The sequence below is a fragment of the Rhinolophus sinicus genome, linkage group LG03, assembly GCF_036562045.2.
Source record: "Rhinolophus sinicus isolate RSC01 linkage group LG03, ASM3656204v1, whole genome shotgun sequence".
Classification (NCBI taxonomy): domain Eukaryota; kingdom Metazoa; phylum Chordata; class Mammalia; order Chiroptera; family Rhinolophidae; genus Rhinolophus; species Rhinolophus sinicus.
The window spans coordinates 100,400,918-100,417,359 of record NC_133753.1 but is presented as its reverse complement, the minus strand read 5'-3'; the positions used below and the strand labels follow the sequence as shown (position 1 = coordinate 100,417,359).

Sequence of the window (16,442 nt, the reverse complement as noted above, 5' to 3'; positions counted from 1 at the left end):
TGGCCAGCGCTCTCGATTTCCCCATTCTTTGGTGGGCAACGAGCAGAAGGGGGAGGAGTGGAGGTAGCCTGGGCGCCGCCCCCCGGGAGCGGAGCTCCGGAGCCGCGGAGACTGCGATGCCGAAAAGTAACACGCGGGGGCGCCAGGACGTGCGCGGACGCGGGCGAGGCAGCGCAAGGTGGTTTCCGTCCGTGTGAGTGTGTCCCTGGGCGTCTTTGTGTGTCTGCGTTTCCGTACATGTGTGTACGAGTCAGGGGTGTCTGGGTGGGATGTGTTCGGGATAACATGGCTGGTGTACCCCATTATCAGGTACTCCAACTGTGTTTTTGATGAGGACGATGCTGATATGTTGCTATGTACGTGTGGATGAGGAGGCAGGAGACCTTGCGTGTGTCGTCGCGTGTGCAAGGCGTAGCCTCTGAGTCCTTGATCCGCGTCTTGGATTTTTGAAGTCACATTCCTTCATCCCATGTAAAAGGAATGAGGGCTTTCAACGCGAATCCCCATTACCCTGGTCACATCTTCAGCATGGGTCTCAGTGACCCTGCTAGGCTAGGTGTGACATTGTGTTGGTGAAAATGGGTGTGTCTCAGAATATCAGTGGAACTCTGAATGATAGTGTGTTGTGCGTGTGTGACAGGTGGATGTTGGAGGAGGTTGGTTCAGGATTATGGAAGTAAACAATTTCCTTTCTATCATTAGTTTGTGGATACCACCTTCATGGCGTGTGTGTTTTCCTTGCTCGGTCTCTCCAGTAGCTGTCTCTCTTTATGTCTCTCCTCATCTCTGTCTCGCTCTCCCTTTCTTGGTGACTCATCTCTGCAGCTTTGCCCTCCCCCGGCTCTCCCCTCCCCCACTCAGGAATGGGTAGGGGTAAGAGGGAATGGGACCCCAGGATTGAAAATCAGGGTGAGCACTCCCTTCCTAATACTTACAATTCCCAGACATGACAGTGGCCCCCAGCCTTCTCCCAGTCCCCTTCCCAGGTCACCCCACCCTACTGAACTGGAGTGGACAGGGGATAGGGCAATAATGGATTCTAATAGCTGTTTGCAGGGGGACCCTCAGCACCTTCTTTCACTTCAAAATGGAGACCCCTACCCCTCTTATATAGTGCCCCCTCCCTGCCTTTCCCCCACCCCCATTGCTGACGCAATGAAAGGCTGCAGAGGTGAGTCACCGGTTGGGGGAAGGGAGGGAAGTGGGGGGACGGTGAGCTGTGGGTGGGTCCCAAGACCCTGCTCTCTCTTTCTCTCCCAAACTTTCTCAAGGAAAAGACCCAATGCTCTGCCCCCTCCCCTGGTTTTCCAAATCTTCAGCTTGGATCACTACTCTGCTGGACCCACCTTCTTCTGCTACCCTACTGGAGAGTATGGGAGATTCACAAACAAAGACGATGAGAGATGGATTTATACAAACAACTCAGAGCAAACATCAGCCGTCCCCTCGAGGTCCCCATCTCAGCTTTGCCTTTTCCAGCTCTGTCTCTCCATTTCTCTTTCTTTCCTGTCATCTCCCACTGTCTCGGATCCCATGAACCTGTCCCCTGACCAGTTATTTTTTTCTTCCCCAAAAGCCCCTAGAGGCAGGAGGGTATGAAGGACACAGTAAATCTCCAAGAGGTAGAGTGTGTGTGAATAAACTGACCCAAGTAGGGAACTGGAAAGGAGAGAGGCAGAACAGACCCCGAGATTCAGAGTCCATGCAGACAAGGGTGGGTGGGTCAAGATCCAGATCACAGAATCACCAAACCTATTGCTGTTGGCGCCCAGGGCTTCCATATTGCTGCTCCCCTCCCCCACCCCTTGACGACTGAGACTCTTGAAATGTCAATTTCTGAGATGCTCTCCTAGGTTTCTGGGCTAGAGTGGAGAAAGGAAGGAATGGCGAATTCGGAAAGATGTAGAAATGGGAGAACACTCTGAAAACAAGGGTCAAGGACCTGAACTTGGGGGCTGCAGATGAGTGGCTTGGATACTGAGGCACAAATCTAGAGAAAAAGGTGAATGGGGGGGCAGGCAGAAAAGATCAAAGGCACATAGAAGTCCACATAACCTCTAACATACACCAACAGTCATGGAAGGACCCAGAGAAATGCACAAAGACACACGTGTACACACACACACACACACACTATTGACACACCAAGCCAGGCACACTTTTCAGACACCAGCAGATGCACGTAGACTCTTAACTGCACAGGTATATGGGCACTCAGAAGGGGTCAAAACTCACACACACTTACACACAGACAGACACTTGGAAACAGGCAAAAACACAGGTTGGAAAAGACTACATACTTAAATTGGAATACTACCATGCCAGTTGGAATACTCTCTGATGAAATATACAATTGTTTCCCCTAACTCCCTTTCTTTTCTTTCCTCCCATATTTCATTAACCTCTGTACACACACACGTATATGCACACAGAGGTGCGTGTGCACATACATCACCCTCAGGGCTATTTCTCTAGGTGCCTGTCTCTCTTCATCTCACACTTGGTCTCTGAGCCTCGTCAGCCTCTCAGTCTCCCCACCTTGCTCCCTCCCCCTTTCTTCTCTCTTGGATAGCTTCCCCTCCCCCTCTCCAGATGTCTGAACCAACTCTCTGATTCATCCTCCTCAGGAAGGTAACGTGACCCCCTCCCCATTCCACTGCTTCCAGTAACCAGGCTGAGAAGATAAAGGGGAGATGCGGAGAGAAAGGAAGAGGAACAAGGGGAGCACCGAGGAGCAGGGAGAGGTCCTAGATTGCTGTGTGTGGGGTTGGGGGTGAGGCACTGCCATGGGTTCTGCTGCCCCCTCGTCTCCCTCCTCTTCTTGGCATCTCCACAGTCAACTTGGCTCTCAGGTTTTTTGGGTATTATTTTTTTCTCCTTTAGCCTGTTCCTTCTACCTGTTCCAGATTCCTTCCTTCCTTCCTTCCTCCTCTCCTGCCGCCTTCTCTTCTCTCTTTCCTCTCTCTACTCCTCCCCACCTCTTTCCCCGCAGAGCTGATGGTCTTTCTTCTGGGAAAGTCGAACCACTGATGGAACCGAGAAGCTACTGTTGGCTGTAGAGGGAAAACACGTGAGTGAGTGAGTGAGTGTGTGTGTGTCAGAGAGAGGAAAATGAGGGTCAGTGCTAGGAAGAGATGAGGAGGGGGGTGAGCATTGGCTCTGAAAGAGTCTCTGAGCCCCTGACAGTCAACCCTGATCCTGATTTCCAGAGTCTTATGGCACGGGTGACTTGCATGTGCCCACGGGCATCCCTGTGCCCGCGGTTCTTGTGTCTGGTGTGTGTCATTGTCACTCCCCCCTTTCCCTGCCCACGCCCCCGCACAGCTCTGTCTGTACCGCAGCCCCCCTCCCTCCCTCCCCTTCATTCCTGCAGTGGCTGCTCCCCTTGGCTCTCTCCCCTCTCCCCTGCCCCCTCCTCATTTCCGTCCCCCCTCCGCACCCCCGCCCACAGATGGTCTCCCTTCACTGGCCCCGGCTCGCTGATGGATTCTCTGCGCAATCTGTGCGTCATCGCCCCCAACCCCCCGGAACCTCTAGCTGTCCAAGCCCCCAGCCCCAACCCTTCTGGCAGGAGATACGGACGAGGGGTCTGGTGGAATTAAGGGGCGATCTCTGACGTTGCACGCCGTCCCCCTCCCCCGCATCGCGTCCATACCTTCCCTTTTAGCGGTGGAGAGCTGGAATTGAGTCACCCCCCCACCTGCGCAACCCCCTCCCCACCTGGTCTGCTCTTGCCCTCCAAACGTCCTTTAGGGGGGAAACCACGAGAGGAAAAGAAGCAGTAGGAGGGTGGGGAGAGGTGGGCTGAAAAGGGGCACAAAGGGGGCGCCGACATAAGGTACAGTCAGCTGGACAGAAGGACAGACACACCTTTTTCTCCAGATACGCGCTGAGGGTGAATAAACACGACACAGAGGTACACAGATCCTCAGTCTTTTCCCTTTCTCTTCCGACTTGGTCCCTTTTCGGTGGGATTATTAAAACCGCAAAATTCACCTATCTGCCCCAGCCCAGGGCCGGCATCCCGCACCGCGGATCCGCGGAGAGCGCCTGCAGGAGGGCAGGTCCGTCCCTCCTTTCTCAGGTTCACGCCGTCCTTGGGTGTGTTCCCCACGGACCGTGAGGTCGGCGGATGAGGAGCCTGCCCCTTCCCCCATGGTTTTGGAATCCTTGTCCTCCTCCTTCCCTGGTGCTGTCAGACCTGGGAGTGACCCCATCCTAATCCATTCCGCAACACAGATCCCCGCCGCTGCAAGTTGCTCTGTAACCCACCCTCCTGCCTTCCCGCGCCTCAGCATCCACCTTTCCATTCATTCCTGCATTCACTCATTCATCCTTTTCTCCTCGTCCCTCCTTCATTCATTCAAAGCCCCCAACCCCTCCCGCCTCGGCATTTCATTCATTCATTCATTCATTCCCTCGGTGCTCGCTAGCGCACGCCCCTCCAGCCAAGGACCCCAACGCGCAGGCGCGTGCCGGGAGAGGACCGCATTCTCCAATAGCTGGGCATCCTCCCGCCTCTAGGCGCCCGCCCGCTTCCCCATGAATGAACACTGACGTCAGTGGGGCGGGGAGAGCCCACGTGACCCCGCGCGCTCCCCTTTATAAAGCAGGAGAGGCGCGGGCGCTGTCCAGCGTGCTGAAGACGGAGCAAGCGAGCCGCCCGGAGCTGCGCGGACCCAGCTGAGCCCAGCCCACTAGACGCCAGACCTCCACCATCGCTCGTATCCCAGTCACCGCTCGTTGCCGAGGCGGACGCGACCTGATCTTCCCCTCTCCCCACCCCGCCTCGACCCTCCTCTCCACCTCCCGCGTCGTGACACCAACTGGTAAATAGCCTCTATCCGTCCCTCAAACCCTTCGTAGCTGTGGGCATGAGGGAGGGGTCTCTCTCCTTCCGGATGGGGGTGTTAAAAACACAGCGGGGAGCCCCCTCCGTAAGGGTCCCTGGTAAATGAGGAAGTCGCCGCTTTTCTCTTGCTGCTGAAGTCGCCCACGCACCATCCGGGGAGTCCTGTGGGGAGGGAGCAGAGATTTTCCCCTTATCCTTGCTGCTTAGTACGTGGGCGCTGGCAATGAAATGGCTCAGAGAAGGAGGCGAGGAGGCACCGTGGGTGCGAGGGTTGAGGGCATTTCCCATTTACACGACACTAGAGATCGGCACAAAATCTTCCTCCTTTGCTTCTAAATGTCCCTCTTCTATGTAAGATTAGGGGGATCAGGGAAGCCCGGATTTCCTGGTTAAAGGTGGGGGAAGGGAATACAGAATCAGAAAGCAGAAAATTCTTACAGAAATCCTTTCTTTGACTCTTTCTATTTTCACAGTCTCCGACAGTACACTGGTCATGAAATCGCTCAGGTTGCAGGCTTCTGCCCTCTTCTGCTTCCTTCTACTGATTGAGGGGCTGGGAGCAGCGCCCCCGGGGCGCCCCGAGACACAGCCACCTCCCCTCAGCTCTGAGCATAAAGAGCCGATAGCTGGGGACGTAGTGCTCGGGCCGAAGGGTGGTAGCGCCCCAGAGATCCGAGCCGCTCGAAATTCAGAGCCGCAGGACGAGGGAGAGCTTTTCCAGGGCGTGGATCCCCGGGCGCTGGCCGCGGTGCTGCTGCAGGCACTCGATCGCCCGGCCTCGCCCCCCGCACCCGGCGGCTCTCAGCAGGAGCCAGCGGAAGAAGCAGCAGAAGCTCTGTTGACCGAGACCGTGCGCAGCCAGACCCACAGCCTCCCATCACCAGAGACCCAAGCGCCTGCGGCCCCACCTCGCCCTCAAACTCAGGAGAATGGTCCCGAGGCGGACGACCCCTCAGAGGAGCTCGAGGCGCTGGCTTCCCTGCTCCAGGAACTGCGAGATTTCAGTCCCAGCAGCGCCAAGCGCCAGCAAGAGACCGCGGCAGCAGAGACGGAAACTCGCACGCACACGCTGACCCGAGTCAACCTGGAGAGCCCCGGACCGGAGCGCGTGTGGCGTGCTTCCTGGGGAGAGTTCCAGGCGCGTGTCCCCGAGCGCGCGCCCCTGCCACCTCCGGCTTCCCCGCAATTCCAGGCTCATATGCCCGAGAGCGGCCCCCTTCCCGAAGCCCACCAGTTAGGGGAAAAAGTGCCCTCCCCCAAAACACACCTAGGTGAGGCATTGGCACCCTTGTCCAAAGCGTACCAAAGCCTGGGCGCCCCCTTCCCCAAGGCGCGCCGGCCAGAGAGCTCACTCCTGGGCGGCTCCAAGGCGGGGGAGCGCCTTCTACAGCAAGGGCTGGCACAGGTGGAGGCCGGGCGCCGACAGGCGGAAGCCACTAGGCAGGCCGCGGCGCAAGAAGAGCGGCTGGCGGACCTCGCTTCGGACTTGCTGCTCCAGTATTTGCTGCAGGGCGGGACCCGGCAGCGCGGCCTTGGGGGTCGGGGGCTGCAGCAGGAGGAGCGAGAGAGCGAGAGGGAGGAGGAGGAGGCGGAGCAAGAGAGACGAGGCGGGGAGGAGAGGGTGGGAGAAGAAGATGAGGAGGCGGCGGAGGCGGAGGCGGAGGCGGAGGAGGCAGAGAGGGCGCGGCAGAACGCGCTACTGTTCGCTGAGGAGGAGGACAGTGAAGCTGGAGCCGAGGATAAGCGCTCCCAGGAGGAGACGCCTGGCCACCATCGGAAGGAGTCTGAGGGGGCTGAGGAGGGCGGTGAGGAGGACGACGACGAAGAGATGGACCCGCAGACGATCGACAGCCTCATTGAGCTGTCCACCAAACTCCACCTGCCAGCGGACGACGTGGTCAGCATCATCGAGGAGGTGGAGGAGAAGCGGAAACGGAAGAAGAACGCCCCTCCAGAGCCTGTGCCGCCACCCCGGGTTGCCCCCGCCCCCACTCACGTCCGCTCCCCGCAGCCCCCGCCCCCCGCCCCCGCTCGAGACGAGCTGCCCGACTGGAACGAGGTGCTCCCGCCCTGGGATCGGGAGGAGGATGAGGTGTTTCCCCCGGGGCCCTACCACCCTTTTCCCAACTACATCCGGCCGCGGACCCTGCAGCCTCCCGCTGTCTCGCGCCGCCGCCACTACCACCACGCCCTGCCGCCTTCGCGCCACTATCCGGGCGGGGAGGCCCAGGCACAGCGCGCGCAGGAGGCGGAGGCGGAGGAGCGCCGGCTGCAGGAGCAGGAGGAGCTGGAGAATTACATCGAGCACGTGCTGCTCCGGCGCCCGTGACCTGCCCGGGCTCCGCCCTCGCGCGCCGCCGCCGCCGCCGCGCGCACTGTCACCCCCTCCGTGTCGCTCCTCCCCACTCTGGGTGTTTGCATGCGTTCCGCCCCCACCCTCGGTCCCCCGCCCCGCCCCCGGGTTGTGCCGGGACCTGTCAGACTTCTTAGGTCCGAGGCCGGAACTCCACAAACACACTCGTATGCTGAGAGCCGCTCCTGCTGGGGCCAGCCTAGGCGGTCGGGTGGTTTGTGCGAGTTCCTTTCCCCCGCGGGGCGCTGTCCCCTCTTAGTCCCTCTAGGGACGTCCCCGTCCGAAACCGGAAAAAGCAGTTCCAGTTGTGTCTGTCTCCCGGCCTTTGGGCCTCTCAAAAGCCTCTCTACCCTCTCCCGATCGCTGTGAATTTTTCCCTTCTTTCCCTTCTCTGTTGTAAATACCCTTCACGGAGGAAATAGTTTTGCTAAGAAATAAAAGTGACTATTTTATTAGGACTTTGTTTTCGGTTATTCACCCGTCCCCTTGGGCCTGTGTGGTCCTTCCCAAGGGGCGGTGAGGGAAACGCCAGACACAACACTCCTCAAAAGTGAGGGTTGAGTGGTGTAAGCACTTTAAACCGTATTGGTGTGTGTGTGGGGGGGGGGGGCGCGTAGAATAGGCTCACATCCATTAGGAAACCCCTGATTCCACTTCCAGCTTGGAGGTGGTGATGGTTAGTCACGGGTTCCCAGGGCTTGACAGAGATGCAAAGTAGATTAGGAACCACAGCTCTGAGCCACCTAGGAGGCTCTTCTTTCAGTGATTTTGGGGCCACAAAGGCAGCGCTGGTGGCTCCCCACAGCCCTGTTTCACCTTACCCACACACCTCCCTAACCGCTCCCTAAATTCCCTGGTCCTACATAGTTCACAAGAAATATGGCAGCCACAGAAATATCATGGTTTTAGCCACTTCTCAACCCTTTTCTAAGCATAGGGGTGGGATATATATGCCCTTGAACTCCCGAGTCTCCTTCCCAAATAAAACTAAACCAGGCAAATGAAATCTTCCACAAAGAAACTTGAGAGGAGTGAAACCACGTCCCTAAAAGTTTCTCCTCCCTGGCTGAAGGCAGCTCTGGGAGCTGGTCAGAAAGGCATTCAACTAGCAAATCTGTTTAGGGTAGGGGTGTCCAATACAGGATACCCAGTTAAATTTGCACTTCAGAAAAACAATGGATACATTTGCATAGGATATATTTATCCTTAAAAATTATTCATTACCACACAAATTAAACTGGGTATTCTCTTTTTTTTTGACCCTAAATCTGGCAACCCCAGTTTTGGGAAAGAGTTGAATGCGCAGTGTTCCCTTCCTGAGCCCAGCAGCCCTGCCTTCCTTCACAGAGTCTCAGGCAGGCAAAGTCCAGAAATGCTTTTCCTTTTATTTCGGAGGAAAAGAAATAGTCAGACAATTCCCCACCCCAACCCCTTAGCTCCTGCCTCACCCAGAACACAGAGTAAGGGACAGGGCCCAATCTCCCAGGAAGCCTGCCCTTCCCCCAACCTTCCCTCCCCTCAAAGTGGCAAGGTTAGAAAAAAATTAACTATGTTGTTCCTCCCCCTGCACTGGGCACAGGCCCAACTGCAGCTAAGGAGAAAGGGCAGATGAGGGGAAGGACCGCCCTCACACTACACAGATGCCCCCCTTCCAGGCAGAGAAGCTGCCCTGGCTGGCTGCAGGGAGGGTGGAGGTAGGTTATGGGGCAGGGAGAAGAGAAGAGCCCTGAAAACCTTTTCCCTTTAACCTGACGTATTTATATATATTTACAGTTATAAGGGAGGGAAGGAAGTTTGGGGTAACATTAGTTCTTCAAAGGCAGGGAATGAAAGCCAAATAGCACCCCTGTCTTGGTCACATTTTCCTGCCTCCTAGCTCTGAAAACCTTCAGTGTGAAAAGGGGAAACAGGAAGTAAGGGGTGGAAGGAGGGAATGTTTGAGGGTCCTGAGCCCACAGCTCACTCCAAAAGAAGGTGAGGCAGCAGCGGAGGGGCAGTTGAGTCGGACCCAGAAAAGGGCCGCTCGTGCCCTGCCTCCCCACCAGCTCCCCACATCTCCATGTGGCCCGGGCGGGGGCTATGCCAGACCCATCTCCTCCAGCACACTTCGAGGCGACTCATCCTCCTAGGGCAGAGACACAGGGTGACGCAGAGACACCAGGAGAGGCAGACAAGAAATGAGGGAGGTGAGTGGGCAAGACAACAGCATCACGAGGACAGAGGCAGAGTGGGGGAAGCACACAGAGAAATGGGGAAGGGAGAGAGAAGCCAATGTGAGCCTGAGGCCAGAACAGCTGGAGACCCTTCAAGGGAGCTCCCCAGCTTCCTGGGAATCCCCCCAGCCAACTGTAGCAAGGAGGGGGTCCAGGTTGAGTCCACCACTACCCAGAGAACACAAAACCAGGAGGTTGGTGAGCAGGGGGCTCAGCCTTAGGATCTGAGGGGGCTGGGAGCCCTGCTTTCCAAGGGATGGGGGGTAGCAGATGGTTGGGTCCTTTTTATCAGGGGCTGGGGGAGTAAGAGGTTGGCATCAGGTCCCTGAGGGAAGGTGAACTAGACTGCAGAGAGATGAGTCATTAGGGTCTGAACAGAGCACTAGTAACCGGGGTGTGTGTGTGTGTGTGTGTGTGTGTGTGTGTGTGTGTGCCAGAGCACGTGTGTGTGTGTGTGTGTGTGTGTGTGTGTGTATGTGTGAAGGGGAACCTGAGCCAGTGAGGTGACAAGTTCAATTCTGCTTTTTCTCCTACTGCAGCGATAAGCCCCCCGTCGCTCCCCCTCCTCAGAGCCAGCTCAGGCCAGCTTGCTCGTCACTGCAGATTCCGGTGACTCATCTTCCTGCACCAAGTCTCAGCAGTGGCACAACAGAGAGGGGGCAGGCAGTAATGGGGTGAGGGCAGGGGTGCTGGATGGTAGGGTGAACCAACAGCTAGGTGCCAGCTACCCCAACCCCCAAATCCCGATAGCCTTTTGCTTCTGAGTGGCAGAAGCTCATTTTGAGTATATGTGTGTATAAAAAAAAGGGCGGGGTGGGGGGGAGTTGGGAGAGAAGACACCAGGAAAGAAAAGAATCATCTACCATGTGCCCTTCTCCAATTCTCTGAATAACCCTTAAATGCCAAGAGAAGCATGGGACACAGGACTCAGCTGGGGTGAGACACCTTGGGCCTTGGGGGAAGGATGGGAGAATTGACTCAGGTAGGCTGTCTGCTACCCTCACCTCCTACCCCAAGCAGTCAGGGATTTAGGGCCTGCTGGCCTACCAGGCACCGTGAGGGCCAGACGCCACAGGGAGGGGGCCGCCTCAGCAGAGGCAGAAAGGTGGCAGCTGTGGCCGGCAGGAAGGGTGTCCAGGGCAGGGAGGGCCCCCTCCACCACGGCACTCTTCCTCCTCCTCACTGGCCCAGCCCCTACCTCCTGTAGCAGGTCAGCCTGCTCAATGGCCTTTAGCACACTCTTCTTGGAGGTGTCCTGGACGTCACCCCCCATCAAAAACTCATCCAAGATGAAGTAGGCCTTCTCAAAGTTAAAGATGATGTCCAGCTCGCATACCTGGATGGAGGGGGAGAAGGCAGAGTTGGGTATTGAGGTGCATTCCTACCCCACCTGCATCCCAGCTGCCCCACCTCTTTTCTCAACACAGCTCCACATATACTTCATGACCACTCCTCTCACCTACGGTTCTTGTCCCAGGTCTATGGCCTCCCAACCCATAGGCCTTAGTACTTGGTTCAGCTTTTCCTTCTCCTTCTCTTGCCTCTTTCTCTGTGATAATAAAATATTAGTTGCTCTTGACTGTGATTCTTGTTGCCTTCCCCCCAAAATCTGTGGCACTGTTCCCACCAGCAGCTGGGCTAGCCTCCTTCCCTAGGTACTGTGGGGAAGGGAAGGAGGAGATTCTGGATCAAAAAGACTGGAATTCCAAGCAGCGCTCTGCCACGCTAACCACCTAGCTGTATATGTCATCTAATTTCTCTGAGCTTCAGTTCCCTCATCTGAAAATGGAGACACCAACACCTACTTGTAGGATGCAATGAAGAGCAAAGAAGAGAATCTAAAAGCACATGGTAAATTGTTACGTGGAATACAAATTATGGAGTTATTACTATTCCCCATCTAAGAGCTGAGCTGACTGCCAATGCCCAGGCTCCACCCTAAATCAGTTGATTCAAAATCTCTGGGGGTGGGACCCAGGCATTGCTATTTTAAAAAAAAACTCTCCAAAAGATTCCAATGCAAAGTCAAGGTCAGGAACCACTGATAAAATCTAAACATGGTCTCTGTCCTTTTGAGAGAAGTCTGAGCTGAGCCCTAGATGGACTTAAGTGGCAGATTCTGGTTCCCATCCTCCTCCCCTGGACTGAGTGAGCATGGCTAATAGTTTAAGGCTTAAAGAGGGGCAGTAATTACTGTTCTCACTGCTCCAACTTCACCTCTCCTGAGACTCCTAGTGCAGAGAGAAGGGCCCCGAGTTTGGAAGAAAGGGGATTGCTGAGAATGGAAACTGGAGAGGGTGGGGAGACTTACACTGCCGAAGTATTTGTCCAGGAGCTCCACATATCGGTGGATCAGCTCCAGTGTGATGAGCTCATTGTCTTGGCCCTCGATGGCGCAGCAGAAGTAGAGGCTGGCATATCTGAGGACAGGGACGCATGAGAGATAGCTGGGAGGGCAACTGGGTCTGCTTCAGGACCCAGGCATTCTGAGCTCATTCCGTTTTTCAGCCCAGGATCTGTGTAGCTACTGGCCACAGGCGGGGTGGCCCCAGGGCATGCAAATAGTAACTTGCTTGGCCTCTTAGAAACAGGAGGCAAAGACCAAGCTCTTTCCTCTTGACATCTGACCTGCTCAGTTTGACTCAACAAAAGCCTGAGCCAACTAATTCACCTGTTCAGAGAAGGGACTGGAAAGTGTGTGTGTGTGTGTGTGCATGTGTGTGTTGGGAAAAATGGCACAGGATTACTCTGCCATAAAAAAGAATGAAATCTTGCCATCTGCGACAACATGGATGGACATAGAGGATATTGTGCTGAGAGTAGTAAGTCAGACAGAGAAAAACAAATGGCATATGATTTCACTTATAAGTGGAATCTAAAGAACAAAATAAAACGAAATAGAAACAAACTCATAGATACAGAGAACGTTTTGATGGTTGCCAGATGAGAGGGGGGTTGAGGATAGGTGAAAAAGGGGAAGGGATTAAGAAGTACAAATTGGTTGTTACACAGTAGTCATGGGGATGTAGGTATAGCACAAGAAATATAGTCAATAATATTGTAATAACTATATATGGTGTCAGATGGGTACTAGATTTATCAGGGAGATAGATGGGAGGGGGTTTGGGGGACTGGGTGAAAAAGGTGAAGGGATTAAGAAGTATAAATTGGTTGTTACACAGTAGTCATGGGGATGTAGGGTGTAGCATAAGGAATGTCGTCAATAATATCGTGATACCTATGTGTGGTGTCAGATGGGTACTAGATCTATTGGGGTGATAAATGGGAGGGGGTTAGGGACAGGGTGAAAAAAGTTGAAGAGATTAAGAAATACAAACTGGTAGCTATGAAATAGTTAGGAGGATGTAAAGCAAAGCATAGGGAATAGAGTCGGTAATATGGTAATAACTATGTATAGTGTACTAGTCAGGGGGATCACTTCGTAAATTATATGTCTAACCACGATACTATATATCTGAAATTTAATATAATATTGAATGTAATTGTAACTGAAATTTTAAAAAAGGGGGGAAAAGATAAAGGGGAATAAGAGGTTTAAAGTTCCAGGTATAAAACAAACAAGTCTTGGGATGTAATACACAGCATAGGGAATACAGTCAGTGCTATTGCGATAGCGCGGTACAGTGTCAGATGGTTGCTGACTTATGATCACTTTAGCACAGGGAATATAATCAGTAATGTGGTAATAACTCTGTATAGTGCCAGGTGGGTCCTGTTGAATTACTATGATGTACATTAGCTGTATTTTAATAAAAATCTTAAAAAAATAAAAGTGGCGCAGGATTTATGACTGTTAAATGAGACAGCAAGAGACATGTAGGGACTTTGGGACAGAGGTTCGTGGTAGGTGTCAGACTTGAGCAAAACCAAGTAACAAGACTTTCCTCAAGGTGAGTTTGGAAAGGAAAGGAAGCTGGAGTTCATCACTGCCCTCCAGATGTCCTTAGCTCCCAGTTCTCCCTGCCCTAGGGGCCACTTACTAATCAGCCATTTAAATCCACTGCCAGACCCAATCAAGCAGGATCCAGGCAGCTCTGAAAGTAGGTGGGAGTCACCTCTTATAGACGACTTTGAGGTCCCTCCACTCCAGGAAGCTGCACATCTTGGGCTTGCGAGCCAGAACAACCTGCATAAGCTCCCGAACCATCTTCTTTCTCTCTTTGTCTGACGTGGCCAGGTACCATTTTTGCAGCCTCAGCTTTCCCTGCCGGCTGAACAGCAGCATGAATCGCATCTGGTGTGTATGGGGGGAGAGGCAGAGATTTGGTTCTCTGAGTTTCTTTCTTTCAAAAACACACAGCCCCAACCGCATCCTATCTAACTCTTCACTCACAGCTTCTACTTTCTTTAAAAAATCAGCCACTGCTCCCAACTCTGGGTATTCCCACCAGCTGGTACCTTTCCTTCTGGGGGGTAGGGGGCGGTGTCAGAGCTTCTGAGTCTGCCATTTGGGTTCAAATCCTGGCTCTACTAGTTAAATAATTTGCCATGGACAATTACTTTGTCTATGAACCTCAGTTTCCTTGTGTGTAAGATGGAGATAATAATAGTACCCACATTACAGAGCTGTTAGGATGGATTAAATGAGTTGACATATGCAATAGTGCCTGGGACATGGTAAGCACTGTAACACATTAGGCAGCACTACTATCATTCTCTGACCTCCTGCTTCCTAACCGTTTTTCCGAAGTAAGTAAAGTGCCTAGCACAGTAACAAGTAGCCCATAAGTGATGCCAAAGAGATGTCTGTTTTCTTCCATGCCCCTTCTATCCACCACCATGCTAAAATCGGGTATTTTTGTCCCTGGAGAAGCTACTGCAATTCTCCACTCCATCCTAGTCACGCTGCCCTCCCATGCAGTCCTATGCCAAGGAGTATCCTTCAGGTAAGCACATAATACTGGGACCCCCAAATTCCACCCTTCTCTCTCCTTGCCATTTAGACATTTGGCCATTGATACTCCTCTCTCTCCTTTTTATGGTGCTTCTTGCTGCGTGCTCACTGCCCCCCCCCCCATACCAGGTGACCAATTTCCCTTTCAGTTCCTCAGTTAGGACAGCAATCCAAGGCGGCTCTCCTAGGGAATGTCTGTGGAACAAAGCCGAAGCTGGGTAGAGTGGGGAGGGGTGGCGAGCCCTCGATACCCTGTGTGTCCCCAGCTACCCAGTTCCAGGGGGTCCAGGCCACATCCTGGAGTTCTCGCCTTCTCCCTGCAGTTTTCGCCTTCTCCCTGCAGTTCTTCTCTCCACGGATATTACCAGGGCTGGAATCCCTGGGTGTGTGGAACAGTACTAATTTAGTAGGCTAAAGGTCAGAAGTCAAGGTTTTCTCGGTGTTGAGGGAGGGGAAGCGCTGCTAGCGTGGTGGGAAGGCAACAAGGGGCGCAAGGGAACCGTGCCCGTCTAAGATGGGGGTAGGGGCGGGCAGGAAGACGGAAGGCCGGGGTTCCGGAAAGAGAATGGGGTGGGGGCAGAGAGCTAAGAGCACGGAGTCGGGATTCCAAAGCATGGGTCCCCAAGAGCAAGACCTCGAGCCCACTTAGCTTCCCCACCTCACCCAGCCTCTAGGCGAGCCGGAGGATAAACCGAGGCAGGACGTCCACTCCTCGGACCCGGAAACTATGCCCTCCCACACAAGGCTAACCCCACCGGGAGCCACTCCTTTCAGGACTGCACGGGGACAGAGTGTGACCCGCGCTCCCCCCGCTGCCAACAGGCCCTCGTGCCCCTATTCCTCGGGCGACTTCCCTGCGGCAGTGGTCGAGACGCCTTGGATCGCGACCCGTGCGCTCCCCCTGGTTCGGGATGGTCCAGCCACCCCCTAAATCAGCCCCCTCTCGTCCCACTAATATGCCTTCTTCCCGCCCCTTCTCCCTAAAGCCATTTCCAGCTGCTCTTCTTTCCGAGGCCGGCTCTCCCACCCGCCCAGGAAAGTGAGGGCCTCTGAGGAACAGAGAAAGAAATAGCGGCTCCCACAAACGGCGGCCCCCAAGGACCCCCGCAGGTGCAGCCCACGCCCCTCGGTTCCCCCTCCCCTCCCTTTTCGCACAGCCTACCATCCTGCACCCTCCGGCTTGGCGCGTCCCTCTCCGGCCACCGTAGGTGCCAGCTCCACTCCCTTTCTTATCCTTTTTCCTTCTTCCCGCCCCTCTGGCTTGAAGCTCCGCCCCGTTCCGCCCCTTCACATGAGCACTGCGCAGGCGCCAACGCTGCGGGGCGCGCGGGCGGGGATGGAGGCGGAAAAGCGAAAGCCATGGCAACCAGGTCCTTGACTTCAGCTTTGAGTAGCTCTGTCGTCATGGTAACAGGGCTGTCCTGTGGGCTGGATGGAGAATGGGGGAGGACAATGAGGTCCTCGCGCTTTGGAACCTTGGGGGGAAAAGGCGGGAAAAGGGGTGCGAGGTGGATGGGAGGATCATTGGGGCTTGTGAGGAAGTGGGGGGGCTAATGAGAGGGATGTGGGCGATTGAGAGGGAGCAGGGTGGGAATTGGATGTAGGGAAGGAGGAATGACGAGGAAGACTGAAAGACAAAGGATGGGGGGGCAGACATGAGGAAAGTATAGAACTCAAAATAGATATCTACCTGCTAGATGAACACACTCTTAAAGTAACAGAAATGTTTAGGTAATGAGGGAGATGAGAATAAAAGATAAAAGGAAGAGCTGATATAAAAATGATGTAAGGAAAGGGGGGAGAAACATGAATTATGGAGAAAGGGGAGAAATAAAGAGAATCTTAAAATGTTAGCATGGGTCAAAACTAAAAAGGAACGGATATAATCCAGACACAAGTGTAGAGATCAGGAGCATGTAAATTGTAATACAAGCTTTTTAGCTGAGGATGTGCATGTGTGGTGTGTATGCCAGTGTGTGTCTATAGTAAAGTAAAGGAGTTTGCATATAAGAGAAAACCTTAAACTTTGTCATGCTAAAAGCTTAATGGCTATTTCTAGATAATTGTTGGTAACTACCGTGTTTCCCCGAAAATAAGACCTAGCCGGAG

General features: G+C 54.2%; 2 protein-coding genes across 6 annotated transcripts; one reads left to right on the top strand and one right to left on the bottom strand.

Moving 5' to 3' along the window:
• The first annotated feature begins 2,697 nt into the window (after nt 1-2,697).
• On the top strand, nt 2,698-7,657 carry VGF (VGF nerve growth factor inducible). Of its 4 annotated transcripts, none has more exons than XM_074328365.1 (4): nt 2,698-2,861; nt 2,993-3,070; nt 4,614-4,829; nt 5,326-7,657. In XM_074328365.1, exon 4 carries the CDS (start codon nt 5,346-5,348, stop codon nt 7,179-7,181), a length of 1,836 nt encoding a protein of 611 aa, XP_074184466.1. In that variant the 5' UTR covers nt 2,698-2,861; nt 2,993-3,070; nt 4,614-4,829; nt 5,326-5,345; the 3' UTR covers nt 7,182-7,657. The 4 variants fall into 4 exon arrangements, with proteins under 4 accessions (XP_074184466.1, XP_019608252.2, XP_074184467.1 ...); XM_019752693.2 differs by having other exon boundaries at nt 4,611-4,829; XM_074328366.1 differs by having other exon boundaries at nt 2,700-2,852.
• Nucleotides 7,658-8,570: 913 nt separating this feature from the next.
• Nucleotides 8,571-15,623, bottom strand: AP1S1 (adaptor related protein complex 1 subunit sigma 1). Of its 2 annotated transcripts, none has more exons than XM_019752815.2 (5): nt 15,496-15,623; nt 13,495-13,673; nt 11,730-11,838; nt 10,617-10,754; nt 8,571-9,330 (listed from the first exon to the last, which is right to left on the bottom strand). In XM_019752815.2, the coding sequence occupies exons 1-5, from the start codon at nt 15,496-15,498 to the stop codon at nt 9,283-9,285; spliced, it is 477 nt and encodes a 158-aa protein (XP_019608374.1). In that variant the 5' UTR covers nt 15,499-15,623; the 3' UTR covers nt 8,571-9,282. The 2 variants fall into 2 exon arrangements, with proteins under 2 accessions (XP_019608374.1, XP_074184469.1); XM_074328368.1 differs by lacking the exon at nt 15,496-15,623 and adding an exon at nt 14,997-15,019.
• Between the last annotated feature and the right edge of the window lie 819 nt (nt 15,624-16,442).